Source organism: Trichechus manatus, unplaced genomic scaffold (genome assembly GCF_000243295.1).
Source record: "Trichechus manatus latirostris isolate Lorelei unplaced genomic scaffold, TriManLat1.0 scaffold00007, whole genome shotgun sequence".
NCBI lineage: Eukaryota > Metazoa > Chordata > Mammalia > Sirenia > Trichechidae > Trichechus > Trichechus manatus.
The window spans coordinates 13,436,683-13,459,168 of NW_004443943.1; the positions used below are offsets into that span (position 1 = coordinate 13,436,683).

General features: G+C 38.6%; 1 protein-coding gene across 2 annotated transcripts in view; it reads left to right on the forward strand.

Annotated features, from left to right (window-relative positions):
• The window catches only part of A1CF (APOBEC1 complementation factor), a 62,260-nt gene that overhangs the window by 34,532 nt on the left and 5,242 nt on the right, over window positions 1-22,486 (forward strand). The window contains exons 5-10 of one of the 2 annotated variants that reach the window (XM_004369896.2): window positions 934-1,098; window positions 8,799-8,896; window positions 14,900-15,173; window positions 17,293-17,498; window positions 20,904-21,040; window positions 21,770-21,921. In XM_004369896.2, coding sequence (XP_004369953.1) covers window positions 934-1,098; window positions 8,799-8,896; window positions 14,900-15,173; window positions 17,293-17,498; window positions 20,904-21,040; window positions 21,770-21,921 — 1,032 coding nt within the window. The remainder of the gene's footprint in view (window positions 1-933; window positions 1,099-8,798; window positions 8,897-14,899; window positions 15,174-17,292; window positions 17,499-20,903; window positions 21,041-21,769; window positions 21,922-22,486) is intronic. The other variant, XM_004369897.2, reaches the window with a different exon arrangement.

The window sequence follows — 22,486 nt, forward strand, 5'->3', positions numbered from 1 at the left end:
ATTCCCTCTTCTGTAAAATTGGGAGAGTCATTCCCCTCCTCACAGGATTACTATGAGAAGGAACTGAAATAGCATATGGGATATACATAGTACATTGCAAGACATTCAATAAATTGTAGCTAAAGGAATATGAAAATACATTTAGTCATGGATACCAACTACCCTTTCGAGAAGAGTTAAATTTCTCATCACAGACTCTTCCTTCGCTTATCATCTCTTTTTAGGCAATTTTTTTTCTTTAGATTCCCAAATTATCCATTTTCTGACAGAGAGAAAATCAGAAGTGAGCACAGTTGGCCTACCGGGCAGCGTTTCCTTCTGTTGAACATAGGGTCGCTATGAGTTGGAACTGACTCGATGGCACCTAACAACAGTTGGCCTGAGCCCTGACTAGGTGTGAGGGTCAGAGCACAAACCAAGGAAGGTTGTGTCTTCCACACTCTTCCCTGAGCACCAGTTTTTGGACAACTCCATGGTGATGTCTGGCCAATGTAACAACACATGCCAACAGCAGCAGACACACTTCCTTGTGACCTTTTAATGTCTGAGGAGTCAGGCTGTATGTCTGAGCTCTAAACCCTTTCTTTTCCTCTCCACTTGCTTCATCTCCTGTTCAACCATTATCATCACACCATGACAGCTGCCCCAAGACCCAAACATACCCACTGCTGCCTCACTTCTGTTCCTTTTTAAAACCATATCCCAGGTCCCTAATGATGATAATGAACCTCTAGTCACACTGAACTCCCTTCTAGCCAACTCATATTTATTCAGAATGTCTCTTAAGCTCAGTAATCACCTCCTTTAATACTGGTCTTCTTGCCCATTCAAGGCCTCAAGGATTTGTTCAATTTAAAAGGTCATCAGTATGAACTAATATAGTGTTGTCCTGATTTCTACATAATTGATCATACCTGTGATCATTTTCAACAGGAAGAATTCAGTTATGGGGACACCCTATTGCAGTAGATTGGGCAGAACCGGAAGTAGAGGTTGATGAAGACACAATGTCTTCGGTGAAAATCCTATACGTAAGAAACCTTATGCTGTCTACTTCTGAAGAGATGATTGAGAAGGAATTCAACGATATTAAACCAGGTAAGACATACCATAGATGATTATTTTTTCAAAATGTATTTTAAACATGTTTATATATCCTTTAAATAGGGCAGCTTGTATTTATATCATCCTCATAATTGCATGTAGACTATGTCAACAATATGCCTATCTTTGGATTAGAAAATAAATGTATATTTCTATAGCATTTATCAATATTATAATATTACATTTATCTATGTGATTAGTTAGGTCCCTAGGTAGCGCACAATGTGCGCTAGACTGTTAACCTAAATGTTGGCGATTCATCCCCACCCAGTAGTACTGTAGAAGAAAAGTCCTGCCAATCTGTTTCCATTAAGATTATAGCCAAGAAAACTCTATGGAACAGTTCTATTCTGGAACACATGGGGTTGTCATGAGTCAAAATCAACTTCACAGAAACTAACAACAATAACAAATGTGATTATTTAACAAAAACCTCCTTCACTACACGATAATTTCCATGAGGTCTTTTTGCTTCCATTGTTTCCGCCATCCCTGTCTCTGTGCCTGGGGCATAGAAAATGTCAATAAATATTTACTGAATTAATGAATGCATGGCCATAACTATACGTCTAATACAAAGTTTCTCAACCTCAGCGCTACTGAAATTTTGGGCTAGATAATCTTAATTGTGGGGGCTGTCCTGTGCATTGTATGATGTTTAACAGGATCCAAGTCATAACAATCAAAAAAAATGACTCCAGATATTGCCAAATGTACCCTACCAAATAACCAAAACCAAACCTATTGCCGTCAAGTCGACTCTGACTCACAGCGACCCTATAAGACAGAGTAGAATGCCCTGTAGGGTTTCCAGGGAGGCGCTGGTGAATTCAAACTGCCGACCTTTCAGTTTGCAGCCTAGCTCTTCTTAACCACTGCACCCCCAGGGCTCCAAATGTACCCTAGAGAGGGCAAAATTTCCCTAGTTGAGAACCAGGGGTCTAATGGACTACAGTTGTGGCTTTAAGTACGTAAGTAAGAAGATGAAACTCATTTTGGTGAAAAGGAAGGGAAAGAAGTAGAGGAAAAGTGGGGTTGGGGTATAATTAGTTGCTACTCATCTTGTCAATGCTTTTTGGTGCCAATTCCAGGCTTCTAGGCTATGAGATTGACTCCCCACCTCTTTCTTCTCCACATGAGAGCTACAACATTGAGACAGGTAGAGCATTTCAAGAAGCAAGGTCCAAATAAGCATTTCCCCAAGTCTATTTTGCAGAATATTAATTTCACAAACTGTTTGTAGACGCTACTGATAAAAGGGATATATGGTGAAAAATGTTTACATACACCAGATTCAGCAATATTAAAACAGATTTCTTAATGTGGGACTTGTCAGTCCTTAACCTTCTAACATATTTTGAAGGTATCCAGAAGAAAAGATATAGAATGCCTTGTTTCCCAAACTTTTGGACCATGAATTCTTTTTTCAGCAGACCATCTTTGGGAATTAGTGTGTCTCAAAACACTCTGGGCAATGCTGGCCTAGGCTTTATACAGTGGTAACAGCATCTTTCCATAACTGAGAATTTCTCTGCTCCATCCTTATTCTATTCATTCATTCATTCAGCTCTCACTTTTGGAGTACCTCCTATGTGCCGGGCACGGTGGGAAGGACCAACAAGTGTGATGTGTGTGGGCAAGGAGTTTAAGATGCTCCAGAACAATGGCAGCCCACTCCAGGGTTCCAGAGAAGACTCACGCTTAGGAGAAGTGACATGTAAGCTGAGAGCTGAAAGTTGATGCAGTTGTAGGCAAAGAAACTGATATGTATGTGTATAAATATTGCTCCACCAACACTACCACCCCCATTCTGTGTTAACTTTCAACTTTCCAAGAGTGAATACTTATTTTTATCTAATTAAAACAGGACTTTTTTTTTTGGAAAGGGCTAAAGTGAGAAATCACTAAAAGGCTGCTTCCTTGCATAGTCATTGGTTATCAGCTTTCCCAGTCTGCATACTGAAGGGAGGCATGGCATTGCCCAGGCACTGTTAATTATAATGAAAATAACGCATGCCAGATCTGTTCATGTACTCCCTCGCGCGTGCTCTCTCTCCCTCTCGACATTTCCGCCTTAGGCCGAAAGTGTGTCCAGTTGTTCCAGGGCACATCCAGAGGCTGGTGGCACAACTCACAGGCCTCTCTAATGATGTGTGACTTGTTCCCTTCCACACTCTGCTAAAGAACGTGAATTTCAGAGGTTGACTGACTTGCAGATGTCTGCTGCATTGGGAGGGAAACATCAGAGGTAGCTGGGGTTTTTTTCCGGTGGAAACGATGTATTATATGAGCCTCTGCCTGTCTAGGAAAACTCCTGCAGAGATACAGGCAAATAACTCTTGAAATTTTTTTTTGACAGTTTGGATCTCCAGAGGAACCTAAATATTTCCTGCAGATATCTGACAGTATGTAATCTTGACCCTTATGGACCTGAAAATATTATAGTGCCACTCAGAGAAACAAATGACAATCAGAACAGAAACTGAGGTCTGAAAATTTTTTTTCCCCCTAGTAGAGCCTAGAGGCATCAGCTGAAGGTCCAGTTCTAGTTACTCTACAAAATCTGATTTTCCTACCCCAGTTTAGCAGCATCAGAATTACCTGGAGGGTTTGTTAACAACAGATTGCTGGGCCTCACCCCCAGAGTTTTTGATTTGGTAGGTCTAGGTGGAGTGAAACTCAGAGAAGCCCTGGTGGCACAGTGGTTAAAGTGCTTGGCCGCTAACAAAAAGGGCAGCGGTTTGAACCCACCGAGCCACTCTGTGGCAGAAAAATGTGACAGTCTGCTTCTGTAAAGATTTAAAGCCTTGGAAACCCTATGAGGTAGTCCTTCTGTGTCTTATAGGGTTGCTATGAGTTAGAATCGACTCAGTGGCTGTGGGTTTGGTTTGGTTGAAGTGGAGCCCAAACATCTGCATTTCTATTGTTTTTGTTGCGTGTTGATTCTGACTCATAGTGACCCTAAAGGACAGAGTAGAATTACCCTACAGGGATTTCTTGGCTGTAATCTTTACTGAAGCAGATTGCCAGACCTTTCTTCCATGATGCTTCTAGGTAGATTCGAACCACCAACCTCTAGGTTATTAGAGAGGGTAAACTCTCGTTTGCACCACGCTGGGACCTCTTGTTAAGTTCCTAGGTGAAGGGAACTTCTGATGCTGCTGATTGAGGACCGCACTTAGAGAACTGTGGTTCTGTGACAATCCTCCTTGACATTAGGTCTGTTTCTCTTCAGGTAATTTATGTGCCGTGGACAACCTGATAATGAACAGAGCAGTATTTTTTCAATGCCTTATATTATGATTTCAGAAAATCTTTTTCTTCATAGCTGATGGATTAGCCCCTAATAATGACCACAGATATTTTAACTTTAAGTTTCTCTGGCTTACCCTTTGCCCAGTGATGATCAATAAACAAACTCCTAAGCACCAAAGGAGGAACATATTAAAATAAGCCATGTGGTGAATACTACCATAAAGAAAACAAGGTTTTATGATACAAACTTTCACTTTCTAATTTGTCTGTTTTATGAGATTAAATTTTCATGTATTTAGTTTTGCAAAGCAGTTGCATCTGGACAATGCCACTCAAAAACACAAGCAGATTTCAAGTATCTGCAGGCAGAATTTCAGAACACCTAAATCGGTTGTCATCTGAAGTGCCGCCGAAGTAATGTGAATGGCAGAAGTTGGAGTGTGAATTGACTGGTAATATTCCCTCATCTTGTGTATATTTGTTAAGTGTACAAGGCCCTGGGCTGAAAGTGGATGAAAACAATGCCAAGATGCCTCTGAAGCAGATCTTGTTCTCGGGGAGCTTACTGTCTAGTGGGACCTAGATGGAAGGTGGCACTGAAGAAGGAAAAGAAGAACTGGAAAGGTTGAGGTTTTCATCAGCCAAACTTCTACTTCTCAATTAATAAGACTAACTATAATGTTAAATTATGACAGTCACACCACCTGACCCTGAAGGAAATAAAGAGAGCCAATTATTTTCTGCTTTGAATTTTTTGTTGATACCATGTGTTTTCATTAATGGAAGCATGCTGAATCATTGAGTGTTGTTGAATTTTTGGCAGGTAGTATGGACTCTTTTTTTTTTTTTTTTTTCTTTTTGTCCTCTCCAACAATCCTACTCTCAGAGTCCTGAGGGACATACATGTCCCACTAATTCTACCCTGGACGTACTCTAGAGTCCAGAGGGACATACAATGTCCCAAAGAAAATTTTTCATAATTTCTCTTTCTCCTACCAAAAATGCACACACCTCATACAACATCTTATAGAAACAGTAAATTGCAGCACATTCCTGTTTGTTTGGTTTCAAACAGTCATAAAGGCCCCTGCCTTGGAGCAGCATGGACTGTCAGTGGGAAAGCAGCTTCCCAATGAACCTGAGCAGGGGAAAAAGTGGGTGGGCAAAAGTATATCCCAACGGTCACTCGAGGGTTCATTATGAGCTCCGCGCTTCTTGGTTTCAGATACTTTCATTTATTTTAATCATTCTGGCCAGACAATTTTGTTCTGTACAACCACCGTCAAAAGAAGCCAAGGGCTGAATGCTGTCGGGAGAGGAAAGAGAAGTGCCAGAATATTTTTTAATTATTCTTACATTTCAGCACTACGATTATTCCAGAGGAAGATAATTCACAGCCATTGAACCATGCAGTAGCATAGAAACCCTCATTGCCTTTGTGACCTAAATCTAAGAAGACAACTGAACTTTGATAGTGGAGAGGAAGGAAGAAGAGGACTCTTCTCCTCGTTGAATCCTCTCTGGCGTAGTATCTCATCCTGTGTTATCTCTAGGCACTGAGACAGGAGACGAAAACCTGGCCTCTCAAAATGCACCCAACTGAGGTCTAATAAGCTAAAGAGGATAAGTGACATCCAAAACGTGTAAGTGCTTGTTTATGGATTGAACTGTGTTGCCTAAAATTATGTGTTGTAAATCCTAACCCCTACACCTGTGGTAAGACCAAAAACTACAGCCTTCATATTATGGATTACACCTAACCATAAAAAAAAAAAATCCTCATAACTGGACCAATAAGCAATATGATGATAAACAGAGAAGAGACTGACATTGTCAAGGATTTCATTTTACTTGGTTCCACAATCAACTCCCATGGAAGCAGCGGTCAAGAAATCAAACGATGTATTGCATTGGGCAAATCTGCTGCAAAAGACCTCTTCAAAGTGTTAGAAAGCAAAGATGTCACTTTGAGGACTAAGGTGCACCTGACTCAAGCCATGGTATTTTCAACCATCTCATATGCATGTGAAAGCTGGACAATGAATGAGGAAGACCGAAGAAGAACTGATGCCTTTGAATTATGGGACCGGTGGAGAATAGTGAATACACCATGGACTGCCAGAAGAACAAACAAATCTGTCTTGGAAGAAGTATAACCAGCATGTTCCTTAGAAGTGAGGATGGCAAGACTTCCTCTCATGTACTTGGGACGTGTTATCAGGAGGGACCACTCCCTGTAGAAGGATATTATGCTTGGTAAAGTAGAGGGTCAGTGAAAAAGAGGAAGACCCTCAAGGAAATGGAGATTGACACAATGGCTGCCATGATGGGCTCAAGCATGGCACAGGACCAGGAAATGTTTTGTTCTGTTGTATATAGGGCCACTATGAGTCGGAACCAACTCAAGGGCACCTAACAATAAAAACAACATGCCATGGTTATAATCCCATTTGGGAATGGGTGGTCTTTGTTATGTTAATGAGGCAAGACTAGTGTAGAGTGTATCTTGAGTCAATCTTATTTGATATAAAGATTAAGCAAGCAAGCTAGAAGAGAGATGGGGGAAGATTGATGTCAAGCCACATGGAGATCTCCAAGGAACCAGGAAATGAGCTGAAGAGACAAGGACCTTCCTCCAGAGCTGGCAGAAAGAGAAAGCCTGCCCCTAGAACCCCCTGAATTTGGACTTCTAGCCTCCTAAACTGTGAAAAAACAAATTTCTCTTTGTTAAAGCCATTCACTTGTAGTATTTCTGTTATAGCAGCACTAGTAACTAAGTAGTTTCGCAAGTTTCTATCTTACTTTCACTCTAGGTTAAAAATGCTATTTTTAAAATTAAGTAAGCGACAATTTTTTTCATTTTATTAATATAATGTAAAATATAAAGGTCAACCATCTCAGTACAACTTTTTAAATTTTTATGTGTTATAATCAACATTGCAGTTCTACATAAAAATAGTTTTTTTTGTTCTTGTTGTTATTATTACACAAGTTCCTCTACATAAAAAATAGATCAGGTTTGTTTTTTAATCACACAGTAACGTAAACAATTCTTGTAAAATACTTGTGAAATACCAAATATATAAATTAAAATATGAAAGTCACTTCATTCTCCCCAACGCTTTCTCCCCATTCCTGAAGCAACCCCTGTTAACAGTTTGGATTGCATCTTCTCAGTTCTCTTTGTGTGTGTGTGTGTATTTATATTTATATGCACATGTATATGTGTTGGTATTTTTAAAACAAAAACGCTGTAATATTATTATTTTGTAACTTTTTCAATGTAGCAACAGGTCTTGGATCTTCCCATGTAAGTACATATAGGTCTGCTTTGTTCTTTTTAAAGACTCCTTGGTGTTTGTTACTTGGCATGAATGTACTGTATTTAATCACTTCCCTGAAAACGGATAGTTAGGTTGTTTTATTGTTTGCTATGACAACAGTGGTGTAATGGATATCTTTGTGCATGATCCTTGTGCACGTGTATGAGTATTTCTGTAAAAGGCATTCCTGAAAGCAGAATTAGTGTACAGCTACGTTGTTTCCATCATGAACAGCATCACAGGGAACCATCTTGTTCTCAAATCTTCCTTCAGAAAACTTTTTTTTTTTTTAACCTAAAGAGTATTGGAAAAGGAGATCTGAGTTCTGGCTCCTAGCTGTGTGGACTCATAAATTTCACTTACCTTGTCAGAACCTTAGTTTCCTAACATTAAATGTAAAAATAAGTAAATTAAGGTAAATTTAATTAAGCAAAAATTAAAGTAGAAGATCATTAATGTCCTTCCTATCTCTAAAATTCTACTATCTAAGAAAAAAGAGATAAGGAATTTTCTTTTGGTGGGAGGAATTTAAAAAGGTAATTCCCTAAATCTATGTTTATAAGATGACCCATAATTGAATTCCACTCAGCTCAACAAATATTTTACCATGTACAAGATGTTACCTTTTACATTATATGAGATGCAAAGTAAGATACTATCCGTGCACTTAAAAAGCTTATAAAGTACATAGTACACAAGTCCATACTAATTATAATGAGGCATAATATAAAGTAACTGCCATGGAGTCAGTTCCAACTCATAGCGACCCCATAGGGTTTCCAAGGCTGTAAATCTTTACGGAAGCAGAGTGCCACATCTTTCTCCCGCGGACCTGCTGGTAATTTCGAACCACTGACCTTACGGTTAGCAGTCAAGTGCTTTAACCACTGGGCCACCAGGCATAATATAGGTATTATACAAAAATTACAAATAAAAGCTTCTGTTGAATGTGTAGATTTTAAACCTGGACATATGAAATTTCTTGATGAGATCCTTACCTAAATAGTGGTTCTCCCAAAAAAGTCAATCAAATAATCTTGGAAACTAAATGCTAAATATATCATTTTCAGTTTTGTCTCAGGTTTTCTAATAGGGCTACTTTCATTCTACTTACAGGTGCTGTGGAGAGGGTGAAGAAAATCCGAGACTATGCTTTTGTGCACTTTAGTAACCGAGAAGATGCAGTTAAGGCTATGAAAGCTTTAAATGGGAAGGTAACGTATTAAATCTTGTAATAACTTATTAAGAACAAAGAAGAATATGTATAGATTCCATCGAAGTTTGGTGTGGAAATTCTATTTGAAAGAACAGTCCTGCAAGTCTGTCTCATTAAGGTTTTCTCCATTTCTGACCTGGATACTTTAAAAAAGAACATAAACCCATGCAGTAGAATAATGGTTATGCTTACAAAAACCAAACTCAAGGCCATCTATTTGGTTCCGACTCATAATGACCATATAGGACAGAGTAGGGCTTCCAAGCTATAGGGCTTCCAAGGAGTGGCTGGTGGATTCGAACTGTTGACCTTTTGGTTAGCAGTCAAACCCTTAACCACTGTGCCACCAGGGTCCCATGGCCACTTTAGTCCCTATAAAATGCACAAAACAGAAGTGATGAAAAATATAATGCAGATGTGGCTTATATGTCTAATTCTACCTCTAATTTTTTCTAATCTTGGACAGGTCATTGCCCTCAGTTTCCCTAGGTAGATGGGATTGGAGAAAATGATTTCCAAGGTGTTTCTCCCAGTTCCAATTTTCTCTCGTTACTGCAAAGAGAATATTACTTTTAGTGCAGTGTTTTGGAGGTTGATGATCAGAAAAGATGTCAAAGTAGCTTTTACCATTCTGCTCTTCAGAGTTGGCTCTCTCAACTCTGCAAGGCTTAGAATCTCTTATTTTTCTAAGATTGGAGTCTGGGGAAAACTGATTTCTACATCCTTATCACTTATTTGTCTATAAAAACATAGACAGTATTTATATATCAATCCAATAAACATTGAAAAGCTTCCATAGGCCACTTACCATACTAAGCAATGTCTGGAATACAAAAATACCTATCAAAGGGCTAAAGGTCTACCAGTGAAATAAGACAGGTACATAAGTACCTTTGCAAAATTAAGTCAGGTAACTGTCATTAAAAGACATAAACAGTGATGAGAAGTTTCAACAGAAGTGAATGATTAAAAAATCAGAAAATCTTTATGAATGTGAAAAGATAGTATCTAAGAGAAGCCATGAAAATTGGGTAGAATTTCAGTAGACAAAAAATGGAAAAGAAGAAACAGTCTTAGACAGAGGCATAGAATTTGGACAATGCAAAACATGATCGGAGAAGAGCAGAAAGTAGATCGATCTGGTTACAGCATAATGCACACAGGGCTGTTTTACCCATCAGGCCTTGAATCAGTCAGGGTCCCAACAGGACAGATGGCCAAGGGACTGATTACAAAGGTGTGGGTAGAGGGTAGTGGCCTTACATGAGAGAGTACAGTGGAGCTGTTACTGCTTCTGAAGTCAAACGAACAAGGGGCTGGAGAAATAACGAGAAACCTGGAGGAGAGAATTGTGTAGAGCAGGTCTCCTTGAAAGAAGTAGCAACCTTTAGTGGAAGGATACAGCCAGCCCAACGGGACCTCTCAGAGAGGGAGTCAGGAAAATAAATGCCCTAAACTCTGTGCTGTCTCTCTCTCCACCCCTATCAGGGCTCCCCATTGGCCAAACCCAATCATAATCCAGACGGCCCAGGATCCCTAGAAAGAGTTCCATGTAGAACAGCCTCCCAGAGCAGAGAGTAGACTGGAGAAGGATGCGGAGTGGATCCTGAGGGCAAATGGAGAATCACCTGCACAGGTCCTTCAGACACAGAGATGCCCAGGGCACATGAACTTCTCAGGGGCCTACAAAAATGTTTGGCGTCTACTGACTCCAAATATAAAAAGAAAGTGACAAAACAAAAATGAATGAATATTTAAATAAATGTCTATGAAGAAAAACATTATGTCAACTTCACTGATTATTAAATTTAGTATCATAAAAATGTTAGTACTTTGAAAATAATTTGTAAGTTAGATTTTCTCAATTTGAAAACATTCCTGAGTATGCATGGTGATTGTCAAGAGGACATAGTAAATCATAAATTAAATGTTAAAGCCAAATAATTATAATTGAAAATTATTGAAGTTCTTCCCAATTTTTACAGCTAGGTATATTTACAGCTAAATATTTTATAGCTATATATATATATATATATAAATATATATAAATATATTTAACTATACTGTGGTGTACATATGTGCACATATGGATATTTATACTTACTTTAGTACACAGGTTGAGACTTGGAAGATTTTGTGTGTGTGTGTGCAGCAGAATGATGATTATACTTCCAAAAACCAAACCCATTACCGTTGAGTCTATTCCAGCTCATAGCAACCCTATAGGACAGAGTGGAACTGCTTCATACAGTTTCCAAGGCTGTACAAGGTTCTAATCTTTATGGAAGCAAACTGCCACATCTTTCTCCCGCAGAATGGATGGTGGGTTCAAACCACCAGTCTTTTGGTTAGCAGCTGAGCATTTTAATCACTGTGCCACTGGGCTCCTTAATGATTACACTTACAATTTAGGAAAATAAACCTAGTAAGAGTTGAGATTTTATCAATTTGGAAGGGAGATGTAACGAAGACTAGTTAAAAAGCTTTTACAGTCATCCAAATGGGAAGAAATAAGGGCTAGAACTAGGGTGAGAATGGAATGTAGGAAATTCTTCTGCAGGGGACTATGGTGGCTGAATCCAAAGGGCTCAAGAACTGATTGATACAGGGATGAAAGAGAAGAATGAGTCAAGGCCATTTCAAGTTTTCAATATGGAAGACTAGGACAATGCAGTTAGGGAATTCAGGAAGGGAAGCCTACTTAGAGACAAATGTGATGAATTGAGATTTGCACATGATTACTCATTTATTCTAGAAAGATCTGCGGATGACTATTATGTGCAAGAAGGTTTGCTGGGTTTGGGGCTATAGAGGTTAATAATATATAGTCCTAGCTCTCAAAAAGTCTAAACCATTGAAAATAACAATGGTTATGTTATTGCTGTTAGGTACTTTCAAGTCAGTTCTGACTCACAGTGACCTTATGTATAACAGACCGAAACGTTGTCTGGTCATTGCTGTATTTGAGCCCATTGTCTTCATCTTTTTCAATGGCCCTCTACTTTACCAAGCATGATGTCCTTCTCCAGGGATTGATCCCTCCTGATAACATGTCCAAAGTTAAGTGAGATGAAGTCTCACCATTCTGATTTCTAACGGAGCATTCTGGCTGTACTTCTTCCAAGACAGACTTGTTCATTCTTCTGGAAGTCCACAGTATATTCAATATTCTTTGCCAACACCATAATTCAAATGTGTCAATTCTTCTTCAGTCTCTTTTATTCATTGTCCAGCTTTCGCATACATATGAGGTGATTGAAAAGATCATGGTTTGGAAAAGGCACACCTTAGTCTTCAAGGTGACATCTTTGCTTTCAACACTTTAAAGCGATCTTTTGCAGCAGATTTGCCCGATGAAATATGTCATTTGATTTCTTGACTGCTGCTTCCATGGGTGTTGATTGTGGATCCAAGTAGAATGAAATCCTTGACAACTTCAGTCTTTTCTCCATTTATCATGATGTTGCTTATTGGTCCAGTTGTGAGGATTTTTGTTTTCTTTATGTTGAAGTGTAATCCATACTGAAAGCTGTGGTTTTTGATTTTCATCAGTAAGTGATTCAAGTCCTCCTTGCTTTCAGCAAGTAAGGTTGTATCATCTACATATCGCAGGTGATTAATTAGTCTTCCTCCAATCCTGATGCCACATTCTTCTTCATATAGTCCAGCCTCTCCGATTATTTGCTCAGCATATAGATTGAATAAGTATGGTGAAAGGATACAATCCTGATGCACACCTTTTTGAATAAAACCATGCAATATCCCCCTGTTCTGTTCAGACTAGGGCTTTGAACCAGTTCAAATTGTTTCAGTCACTGCCAGTGAAGCAAAATTGGAACAGACTCGAATTTTTAAAATTTGGGTGAGCCGGATGATAACCAGAATGGGAAAAATTACGGCTCAAAGCCCTGGAATGGGAGACTTGGAAGAGGTGTAGTGAGCCTTTTCAGGAACCTGATGCAGGAGATTGGACTACTGGCAGGACAGTGAAGAGCGACACACTTTCAAAGTGGTGAGGTCAGCCGCCATCTTTGAGTCGGGCAGCACTGTTTTTGAGACTGCTGGTCAAGAGATTTGGTTGTTTTACAAGGGAGATTAAGTTTCTAGCAGGTCTTCAACCCGTAATTTTTCCCGTTCTAATTATTGTACTGGTTCACTCACATTTTAAAAATTTGGGTCTCTTCCTGTGTCGCTTCCTCAGCCATGACTGAGGAATAACCAGTTCAAACCCCTGGTTCAAATGACTGCCTCTTTGTCTATGTACAGGTTCAACATAAGCACGATATTGAGTTTAAAATGGTGCTGGAGGGGGCAGAGGAATTCAGGACAAAATTGAGTACAATAGAAATCTGACTTTTCAGTAAAGAATCATTCAATTCAAAATATCTCTTGATATGTAAGTATCTGTTTGGGTCTCTCACCTTCCTCAAGATAGGACTGGAGATGCAAAGACTCTTAAATTCAAAGTCACTCCCTTCTGTCAATACACCAAGGCTATTTCTTTTAATTAGATCAACATAAATATAAAATAGTCAAATCTCAGCTGGCTTTTGGCTGTTTCCCAGTGTCCCATCAAACATATTTGGCACTGGGTCCTGCTACTTAAAAGCAGGGTAGATACATGAAACTAGGGACAAAGTTTTCCTGAAGCTGATCAAGATGACCATGCAGCACAAGCTTTGTCCAGCAAATTTCAACGATTCAGGAACTACTGAGTCACCCGCAAAATTGGAGGATAAGGGTACACACTCAACTGCTGTAAAAGGGAATTTTTGCAGGTAATTTTATATTATTTCTTTATATAAAACAGAGGCCCATCACACTCTTATTCAGAAGAAGCCACAAATGCTTTTGCATAGTTTTTAACACCTTGCTCCTTTGGTAAGAAATACATCAATCAAGTATAAATTGAGAGTCATCTTTGTCTTTTGTATATGCAAGCAATTGCACAGAAGTGAAGTGACCATGTAGATATACCCACAACTGCTGTTTTTCAACATCTGGAGCTGTATTCAACATCAAAAGCTTCTATAAGCAACGAATCACCCCAGTAATTCTTAAGAAACATCAGTAAAACCCCTGGCATCCCTGTCTGTCAGTTCCTAACTGCAAAGAATCCTCTAAATCAACATATTGCTTCACAAGGAAGTATCTATGGGGGGTGGGGGGGACATTGCAATAATCTTGTAGATTCACTTTCCTTGCGTAGGGCCCCACTTGCACCTCTCTTCTTCCCCAGTGAAAACTTACCTCTTATGTAGCTGCTGTAAGGAGCAAGACTTTTAGCTGGCTCTCAGCTGGAAAGGCTTGACTGGGCTGCCCATGCCAAGGTGTTAATAATTGATGTTGGTGTTAGTTGCCCTGGAGTCGATTCCAATTCATGGCGAACCATGTGTGCAGAGCAGAATTGCTCCACAGGGCTTTCAAGGCTGTGAACTTTCAGAAGCAGATCACCAGGCCTGCCTTCCGAAGCAACCTTTTCTGCTAGTAGTTGAGCGCTTAACCATTTGTGCCACCCAGGGATGCTTAATAATTGATGAGATCTCTTTATTGGTTTCCTTTCACCCATTGTACTGTGCCAGGTAGTGGTGATTACATTCCAGCTATAATAAACTCAAAATTTCTTAGGATTATATAATTATATAAATATATACTTAAAAATATATCTATATAATCACATAATAGAAATGTTACATAATTTTCTGTCACAGTGGCTATATCCAGATAATAAATGTATAACCATTGTATAAAGGGACAGTGGCCAATGAGTCACTATCAAACCTGTTGGTATCTCGTGCAACTTACCGGTAAAACCACTGAGTGAAAATCAACTGGCACCAAACATAAACTTGTCTATAGAGAGATAAGATGTATAGAAATGAAAAAATTAGTAAACATAACAACAAATGTGCTAACTCTTAAAAGGTTACTAGAGGTCAGCCACACTGTGTTCATATCTTCGTGTCTTCTCACATTGCCTTTTCCTTGTTCTTTACAACAGGTGCTGGATGGTTCCCCCATTGAAGTGACCCTAGCCAAACCAGTAGACAAGGACAGTTATGTTAGGTACACACGAGGCACAGGTGGAAGGGGCACCACACTGCAAGGAGAGTACACCTACTCTTTGGGCCATGTTTATGATCCCACCACAACGTACCTTGGAGCTCCTGTTTTCTATGCCCCCCAGGCCTATGCAGCAGTCCCCAGCCTTCATTTCCCAGCCTCCAAAGGACACCTCAGCAACAGGGCCATTATCCGGGCCCCTTCTATTAGAGGTAACACCAGTCAGCTCTTGCCCCAAGATTTCAAATGATTTGAATTGCAATGCCTTAAACAAATTTTCTCAGCTGGGAAAAAAGGAGGAAAATTGTTTATTAAAAATCAAATATTATACTGAGAGTTTTCCTTCCATAAGGAATCTTTTTTCACATTACAACTGGTTATTGAAGAAAACTTGGTCAGAACATAGTGCAAATGAGCCTAAAGCATAAATTTGATCTTTGCATGGACCAATAAAATTTGCACAAAAACTCAATTCCAAAATTGTGAGCTTCTCCTTTATCATTGGACAACCATCTTCCAGTCATACACAACTCAGTACAAAACTCCAAAATGAGAGCACTATGGTCTGATGGAAACCAAACATCTTAAATAGCAAAAATATTTCAGGGTACATGTATACCTGATAGGGATTCAATGGCATCACCTTCATGTAGAAACCACAATCATGACTACATCCTAACAGATGTAAGAGATTCTCTTATCTAACCTCCCCCCAGAAATATACTTTGCTTACTAAAAAGCTACCCTATTAAGGAAATCAACTGTTCTCTCCAGGATATGGGAAACTAAATAGTAAACTTCCCATATAGGAGGGAAAAGAAGTCAGTCTTACTGCTAGACAATAAATATTTCCTGTCTGAGTCCTGGAAGAATTCCCTATGTTCAGGCAGTTTAGAGAGCTCAGTTAGCTCAAGGAATATAGACGATAAGAAAAGCATTTTTTATTTCCAAGAAACCATTTTGTCTCCATCTTGTGAACCCCTTCAGGACGTGCTAACACCAACAGAATCCTAGTCCTGGTTTCCAAATATGACACCAATCTGGGCAATTCAGCAAAGAAACTGCGTATTTAAATCTATTCTTGAGTTTTACATAGACTCAAAAGGGCACCTCCAGATTACTGTGGAAACACTTGTCTTAGTGTGTTCTGCTGTTTTTCAGAAAAATTAAATTGACCATCCTAGGAGCTCTACTGTTTGATTCCGACTCATAGCCATCCTGTAAGGACAGAGTATAACTGTCCCATAGGGTTTACCAGGGTATAAATCTTTATGGAAGCAGACTGCCACATCTTTCTCCCATGAAGCAGCTAGTGGGTTCTAACCACTGACCTTTCAGTTAGCAAGTGAGCACGTAACCACTGCACCAGCAGGGCTCCTTTAAAAGTTTCATAATCATATTACAATTACTTTTCCCAAAATTGTAACGATAAAGAAATCATCGAAATTTCCTTCAGGGTAACCTGTCTATATGATAACAGATTATGTCACTAAACCATTATTGATTTATAATTTATAATTTATAACCTAAAATCACATCTTTAAAGCATCCATACATTAAGTATAAGTTGTCAACCGGTTGTAATGTAGAAAAAAAAATAAACTCCATTGCAAGGGGAAAAAAAGGTATCTTTCTTATAACAAGAAAAGAATCAATGAACGATATTCATTAATGGAGGGTAATCAGTCTAATTTTTCTTATCTCTTTATGTCAACAGTAGGAAATCAAATTAGTAATGCGTCAAAACAAAAAACAAAAGGAATCTATGCATGAAACTCAATGGAAATTTAAGCCTTATATTTACAGAACGTAAGAGAGAGAATGATGAACTAAAAAATATGCTTTCTAAGTGTTGGTTTCCCAGTAGATCATTGGGGGTGGGATTATTGGAGAAGCTAAAATTCATTTCTGATTTGCTGGTCAGTGATAGTCTCTATGCAAGGCTGATGTCAATACATGTGGTCATATTGCATTGGGATGTTTTAATAACACCTTTTCAGCATTTATTTAGGCTATAGCAAAACATCAATAAAAGGCTAAGTAAAGACAAAAATTACAAAATTTTTCTCTATACCAAAAAATTTTAGTTGCTCATGTATTTATCAGTAGTTTTGAAGGTATTATTTTCTCCACAGATAGTATTTTAAAAAAAGGAAAAGATACCTCTGGTGAACCCTACTTTATGTTGAGTTTCATTATGTAGAATCCTAGAGTTTTCTACCCATCTTCAGAACAACAATCAATGTGACTGGGGCTAACTTTTCCATTACAGTAAGATTCAGGGTGATTTTCTGGTGGTTTGATTCAGTTTAATCGTTCTTACATTCCTAGAAATTTACATGAATGTACCTGTAGGGGCTGCGGGAGTGAGAGGACTGGGCGGTCGTGGCTATTTGGCATACACAGGCCTGGGTCGTGGATACCAGGTCAAAGGAGACAAGAGAGAAGATAAACTCTATGACCTTTTGCCTGGGATGGAGCTCACCCCAATGAATCCTGTCACTCTAAAACCCCAAGGAATTAAACTTGCTCCCCAGGTATGTAACATATTCCAAAGATAGTTTCTTTAAATTGAGCTAATGGCTATCATTCACCTTTCATCAAATGGCTTTATCTGATCACTACCTGGGCTGTTGGAGGGCAGTGGTGGTTCACTGGTAGAATTCTTGCCTTCCATGTGGGAGACCCGGGTTTGATTCCTGGCCAATGAATATCACGTGCAGCCACCACTCCTTTGTCAGTAAAGGCTTGCATGTTGCAGAATGGGTTTCTGCAGAGCTTCCAGATTAAGACAGACTAGTAAGAAAGGCCTGGGGATACATTTCAAAAATCAGCCAATAAAAACTCTATGGATCACAGTGGTCCTATCCTGTCGTGCATGGGGTCACCTGAGTTGGGTGCTGACTCAGTGGCAGTTAACAACAACTTGGATTTTTTGTTGTTGTTGTTAAGTAGATAAATTAGCCGATCAACATAATGTAATTTGAGGAGATGCTGGCCACTGACTGCCATTTTTCATTATAGAAGTTTTCATTTTTTAAATTATTTTAAAAAAAAGAAAGAAAGAAAGGCTTTATAATGAAAAATGGCATTCACTGGCCAGCATTCCCTCAAATTACGTTACGTTGATTGGTTAATTTATCTATTTAAAGGGAAAAAAAACAAACAACCATCCAAGTTGTTGTTGTTAGCTGCCACTGAGTCAGCCCCCAACTCATGGTGACCCCATGCACGACAAGATAGGACCGTTGTGATCCATAAAGTTTGAAATCTTAAATAATCTACTGAAATGCAAAAACCTGGGAATTTTTAAGAATTAACAACTAATACCTTAAATGAAAATAAAATGAGGCAAAGACTCCAGTTCAGAGTAAATGCCTATTGTTTGTGAACAAAATTACTTGGCACATGAAAGGTATTCATGACAGGAACCCTGAATAGATTATTTAGGACGTCTCTTTTGGAAACACTATGTTTATTTTAAGAAAACTCCACCATAATATGTAGGTGAATGTTGAACTATGAGATGCCATCAGTCATATCAGATTAAGTCTTCTACAATGGTTATATTTGGGCAATGGCATTAAGGTGAATTTTTATTGTTTTCATTTCACAGTTCTAAGTTCCCATGTTTCTGTATTTCATTGCTGGGAATTTAAAAGTTGTAAGAGTTGTTCCAGCATGGAACCTGAATAAGAGGGTTAAAAATAAAACAAAACAGGATCTATGTTAACCCTGTGGCTCCTGTGCTTATGCAGTATATGCTGACCTCTCTGAAATACCCTTTGGCTGAATGATCAATATTAGGCTGTTACAGAGTTACAGTTTACGTACCCTGAAACAAGCTTCCCTACTCCCACCCCCAAAAGTATGAGTCTCAAATTTATGGAAGTGGTCCTTAAGATGCAATCAAGTAGAAAACTTGGTTTTCTAAAAGCTCATTTTGCGTATTTCTCTACGGAATTAATGGCTTTCTCATACCCTAAAACTAGTTCATCTGTCTACTAAGATTTCTGCTAACCCTACCCAGATAATTAAAAAAAAAAAAAAAGCCTACGAAAGCAGTAAATTCAGTAATAATTTGTTCAAAAACATTTTGGGGCATCTATTATGCACAAAGTATTCTACTAAATGCTAGGAATGTAAAAGCAAACATAATATAATCCTTGCCATCAAAAATATCCTATGGCAATCCAGTGGGAAGTACTGACATGCAAACAGATCATTATACTGAAAGATGGTTAAGTGCAAGGGTGGAGCTTTGCTCAGGGAACACAACAGCTAGTTACCCAATCCTTCTTGGGTTAAAACCCAAAATAAAGAACCTAATTAAAGTGCTGGGATACCTAGAAATTTTTTTAGAAAAATTTTTATGAGTATGATATTCTTAAGCAAATAATGTACGCCTTCTACATTTGTTTGCCAACTGTCCCCCTGCCCAGGTATCTTCCTAAGCCGGCTATGCTAATTTTTTTTTTACAGCAACGTGTAAAAAAAAAATTGGCATAGCGGCGCTTATGAAAATACCTCCGGGGGAGGGCGCGGGTGGCAAACAAATGTAGAAGGCACATGTTATTGCGTGGTAATCATAAATTCTGTGTAAGAGCTCTGAGAGCTGTTATAGCATGAGTAAAGATCTCTGCTCTTTGTTTTAAACCAGGGCTATAAATGGGTCATGCTTTATATTAATGTTTATACTGATATGTAATCAGCCATCCCTATAAGCCAGTGAAAGTCCTTGAATTAATTTGTCTCTGAATTTCCACAACTCTTAGAAATTGATGACTATGCCACTCCCAACCAATAGATGGAGCCCTAACAACTACATAGCAGAAACATGACATTCCAACAAGAAGAGCAGAGGGACTGCCCTGACAAGTCAATAGTTAGAGGTGGCATTCCTTTAGCACGTGTTTGCATACCGGGCATACACAGGCAGACAGCCTATCTGCTAGCTAAAACTAATTTACTACTGCCCAAAAACCTTAGAGGATGCTTTGCAGATGATATAAAATTAACAGTATTAAAGGGAAATGTTAATAGAGAAAATAAGTAATTTGCAAAGTTAATAAACTGTAAAATGTCATGTGATTGCAGTTAGATTAGTATTAAAACAAATGAGATAAGAAGGTAAATACAGACACATCCTGAGGCATCGTTCTAGCCCGCGGAGTAATTTTCTCACCCTTATGCCGTTTTGCAGTTTACCGAACTGACTGACTAATGGAAGGATCAGAGCTTGTGGGCCACCAAGAATGATTCAGGATGAGGAAAATATAGGCCATTAGAAAACATTCAGTTTGGAGTAATGACAGAAGGAAAAAAAAATGCAAGAAAGTGCTAAAAATTAGATAATGATAAAAATAGCCAGAAGGGGTATCTTGCCAATCAAATAAAGACTTTGTGAAACTGTCAACACCCATCTATTAATGCTCATCAGTAAATACTAACTCCTCAAACTTATTAACTCTAGTTTTAGGAAAATGCAAGGTTAAAAATATACGAATAAATGACAGGAGAAGAGGAATATATTCCTAGTTTGTCATGTCGGAACAATAATAAACAGAAGGAATTGAGGATAATGATGAATAAATCCAGCCACATTATACTACAGCATCAATTTTTTCTTGATAAAATAAATATATCAAACAGAAATCACAAAATTAAGCTCTAGTTAAAAAGTTACAGCTAATGGACTGAACTAAAAACATATTAGAATAAATGGTGTGAAAATTATTTTTATTATTTAATAGACATAACATCCTCAGTGGAGTTCAGATTGAATTCATCTTAAATTTTACGAATCGTTAAACTATGTGGCATTTTATATCTTTTTACATTAGGTTGAACTCTAAAGACTAGAGTTTTAAAACCCAAAAACTAGAGAAATAATGCAAATGTGACATTTGAATAGGGAATAATTTTTTTTTTAACTCTTGTAGATATTAGAAGAAATTTGTCAGAAAAATAATTGGGGACAACCAGTGTACCAGCTGCACACTGCCATTGGACAAGACCAAAGACAACTATTCTTATACAAAATCACCATTCCTGCTCTGACCAGCCAGAATCCTGCAATGTGCGTAACTCCTCCAAATTCCTAATCATTTAGATTTTAGAGTAAGAGTTGCTTCTAAATTAAGTGTATTTGGTCACTCAGTACTCAAGTAAATATTCAAGTCTACTACCTAGACATTTTTTATTTAAATGCAAACGTTGGGATATGGAGTTGGGATATCTGTGCCACCTATGAGGATGGCATCTAAGGGCCCAAAAATCTCATATAGAGAGTACAGACTGTGAAGGAGGAGTAATTGACCAATAGAAAACTGCAGGTAATGTAAAATGTGAAAGGAATGAAAACTATAGCCTATTTTCTAATCTGGCAGTATTTAGATTGAACCATATGAAGTTACCATTTTCGTATGTAATAAAACCATATCCCATTATATAAATTTTGGACCAAAGGTATGACCTTTTTGTTTGTGGATATCACCTTCTGAATTTTACCCCAAGGCTGCATTTCTATATGTTTCAGAAATGACTGTGCTCCACATACACCTTAGATAAGTCATATAATGAGTTACAAGTATGCCCTGAAACGTTATCAACCGTCAATGTTCTAGGTCAAATCACAAATATACCTACATGCATGTCTATTTAGAAGCTTTAATAGAAAAGAAAATGAAAAATGCCCACACAAAATTCCATCATCCAATTGTCTTAAAGTGCTAGCAGGACCTTAGGTTTTCACCTGACTCAGTAGCACAAGTATAAAATGCCTATCCTGACTGACTATGCTTTTCAGCCACCCTTTCACACCTCCAAAGCTAAGTGCCTATGTGGATGAAGCGAAGACGTATGCAGCCGAGTACACCCTGCAGAACCTGGGTGTCCCCACTGATGGAGCCGAAACTCCAGCTGCTGCTGCTGTTGCTGCTTCCGCCACTGCTTTTCCAGGTATGGAAAAATTTGCCAGAAACGGCACCCTGCAGAGGTGTTTGGGAAATACTCCATTGGTTTCATGGACTCAAAATTGTTTTTGAACTCCACCTACAATAATTCCAACTTGTACCTTCTGTAACCAAAAAGTTTGACAGAGTGAACCATTAAAGAATGAAGCAAGAGAACTGGGCTGGGCAGCAGAAGTGGGTTCTAGTCTCAGCTCAGCTTTAAGCAGCTGTGTGATCTTGGACAAGTCAATGTCTTTGAGTCTGGTTTGTTTCGTTTTTTACTCTAAGTAAGAGAGTCCTGAACAACCTATTCATAGCTGATACTTGAGCTCTTACTGTGTGCTAGGTACCCGACTAAATACGTAGCCAGCTTTACGTTCTCTCAGTAATGCTCATGACGCTACTAAGGGTTAGGCTCTATCATAATGCCCATTGTACAGATGAAGAAACTGAGTACTGGAAAGATTAAGTAACTTACCCAAGGTAAATCAGCTTTTAAGCAATTCTTGGGCTCTCTCCCCAGTTCTAATCTTCGATTCTACTTTTACTACTTTGCTTTGTGAAAGAAATGT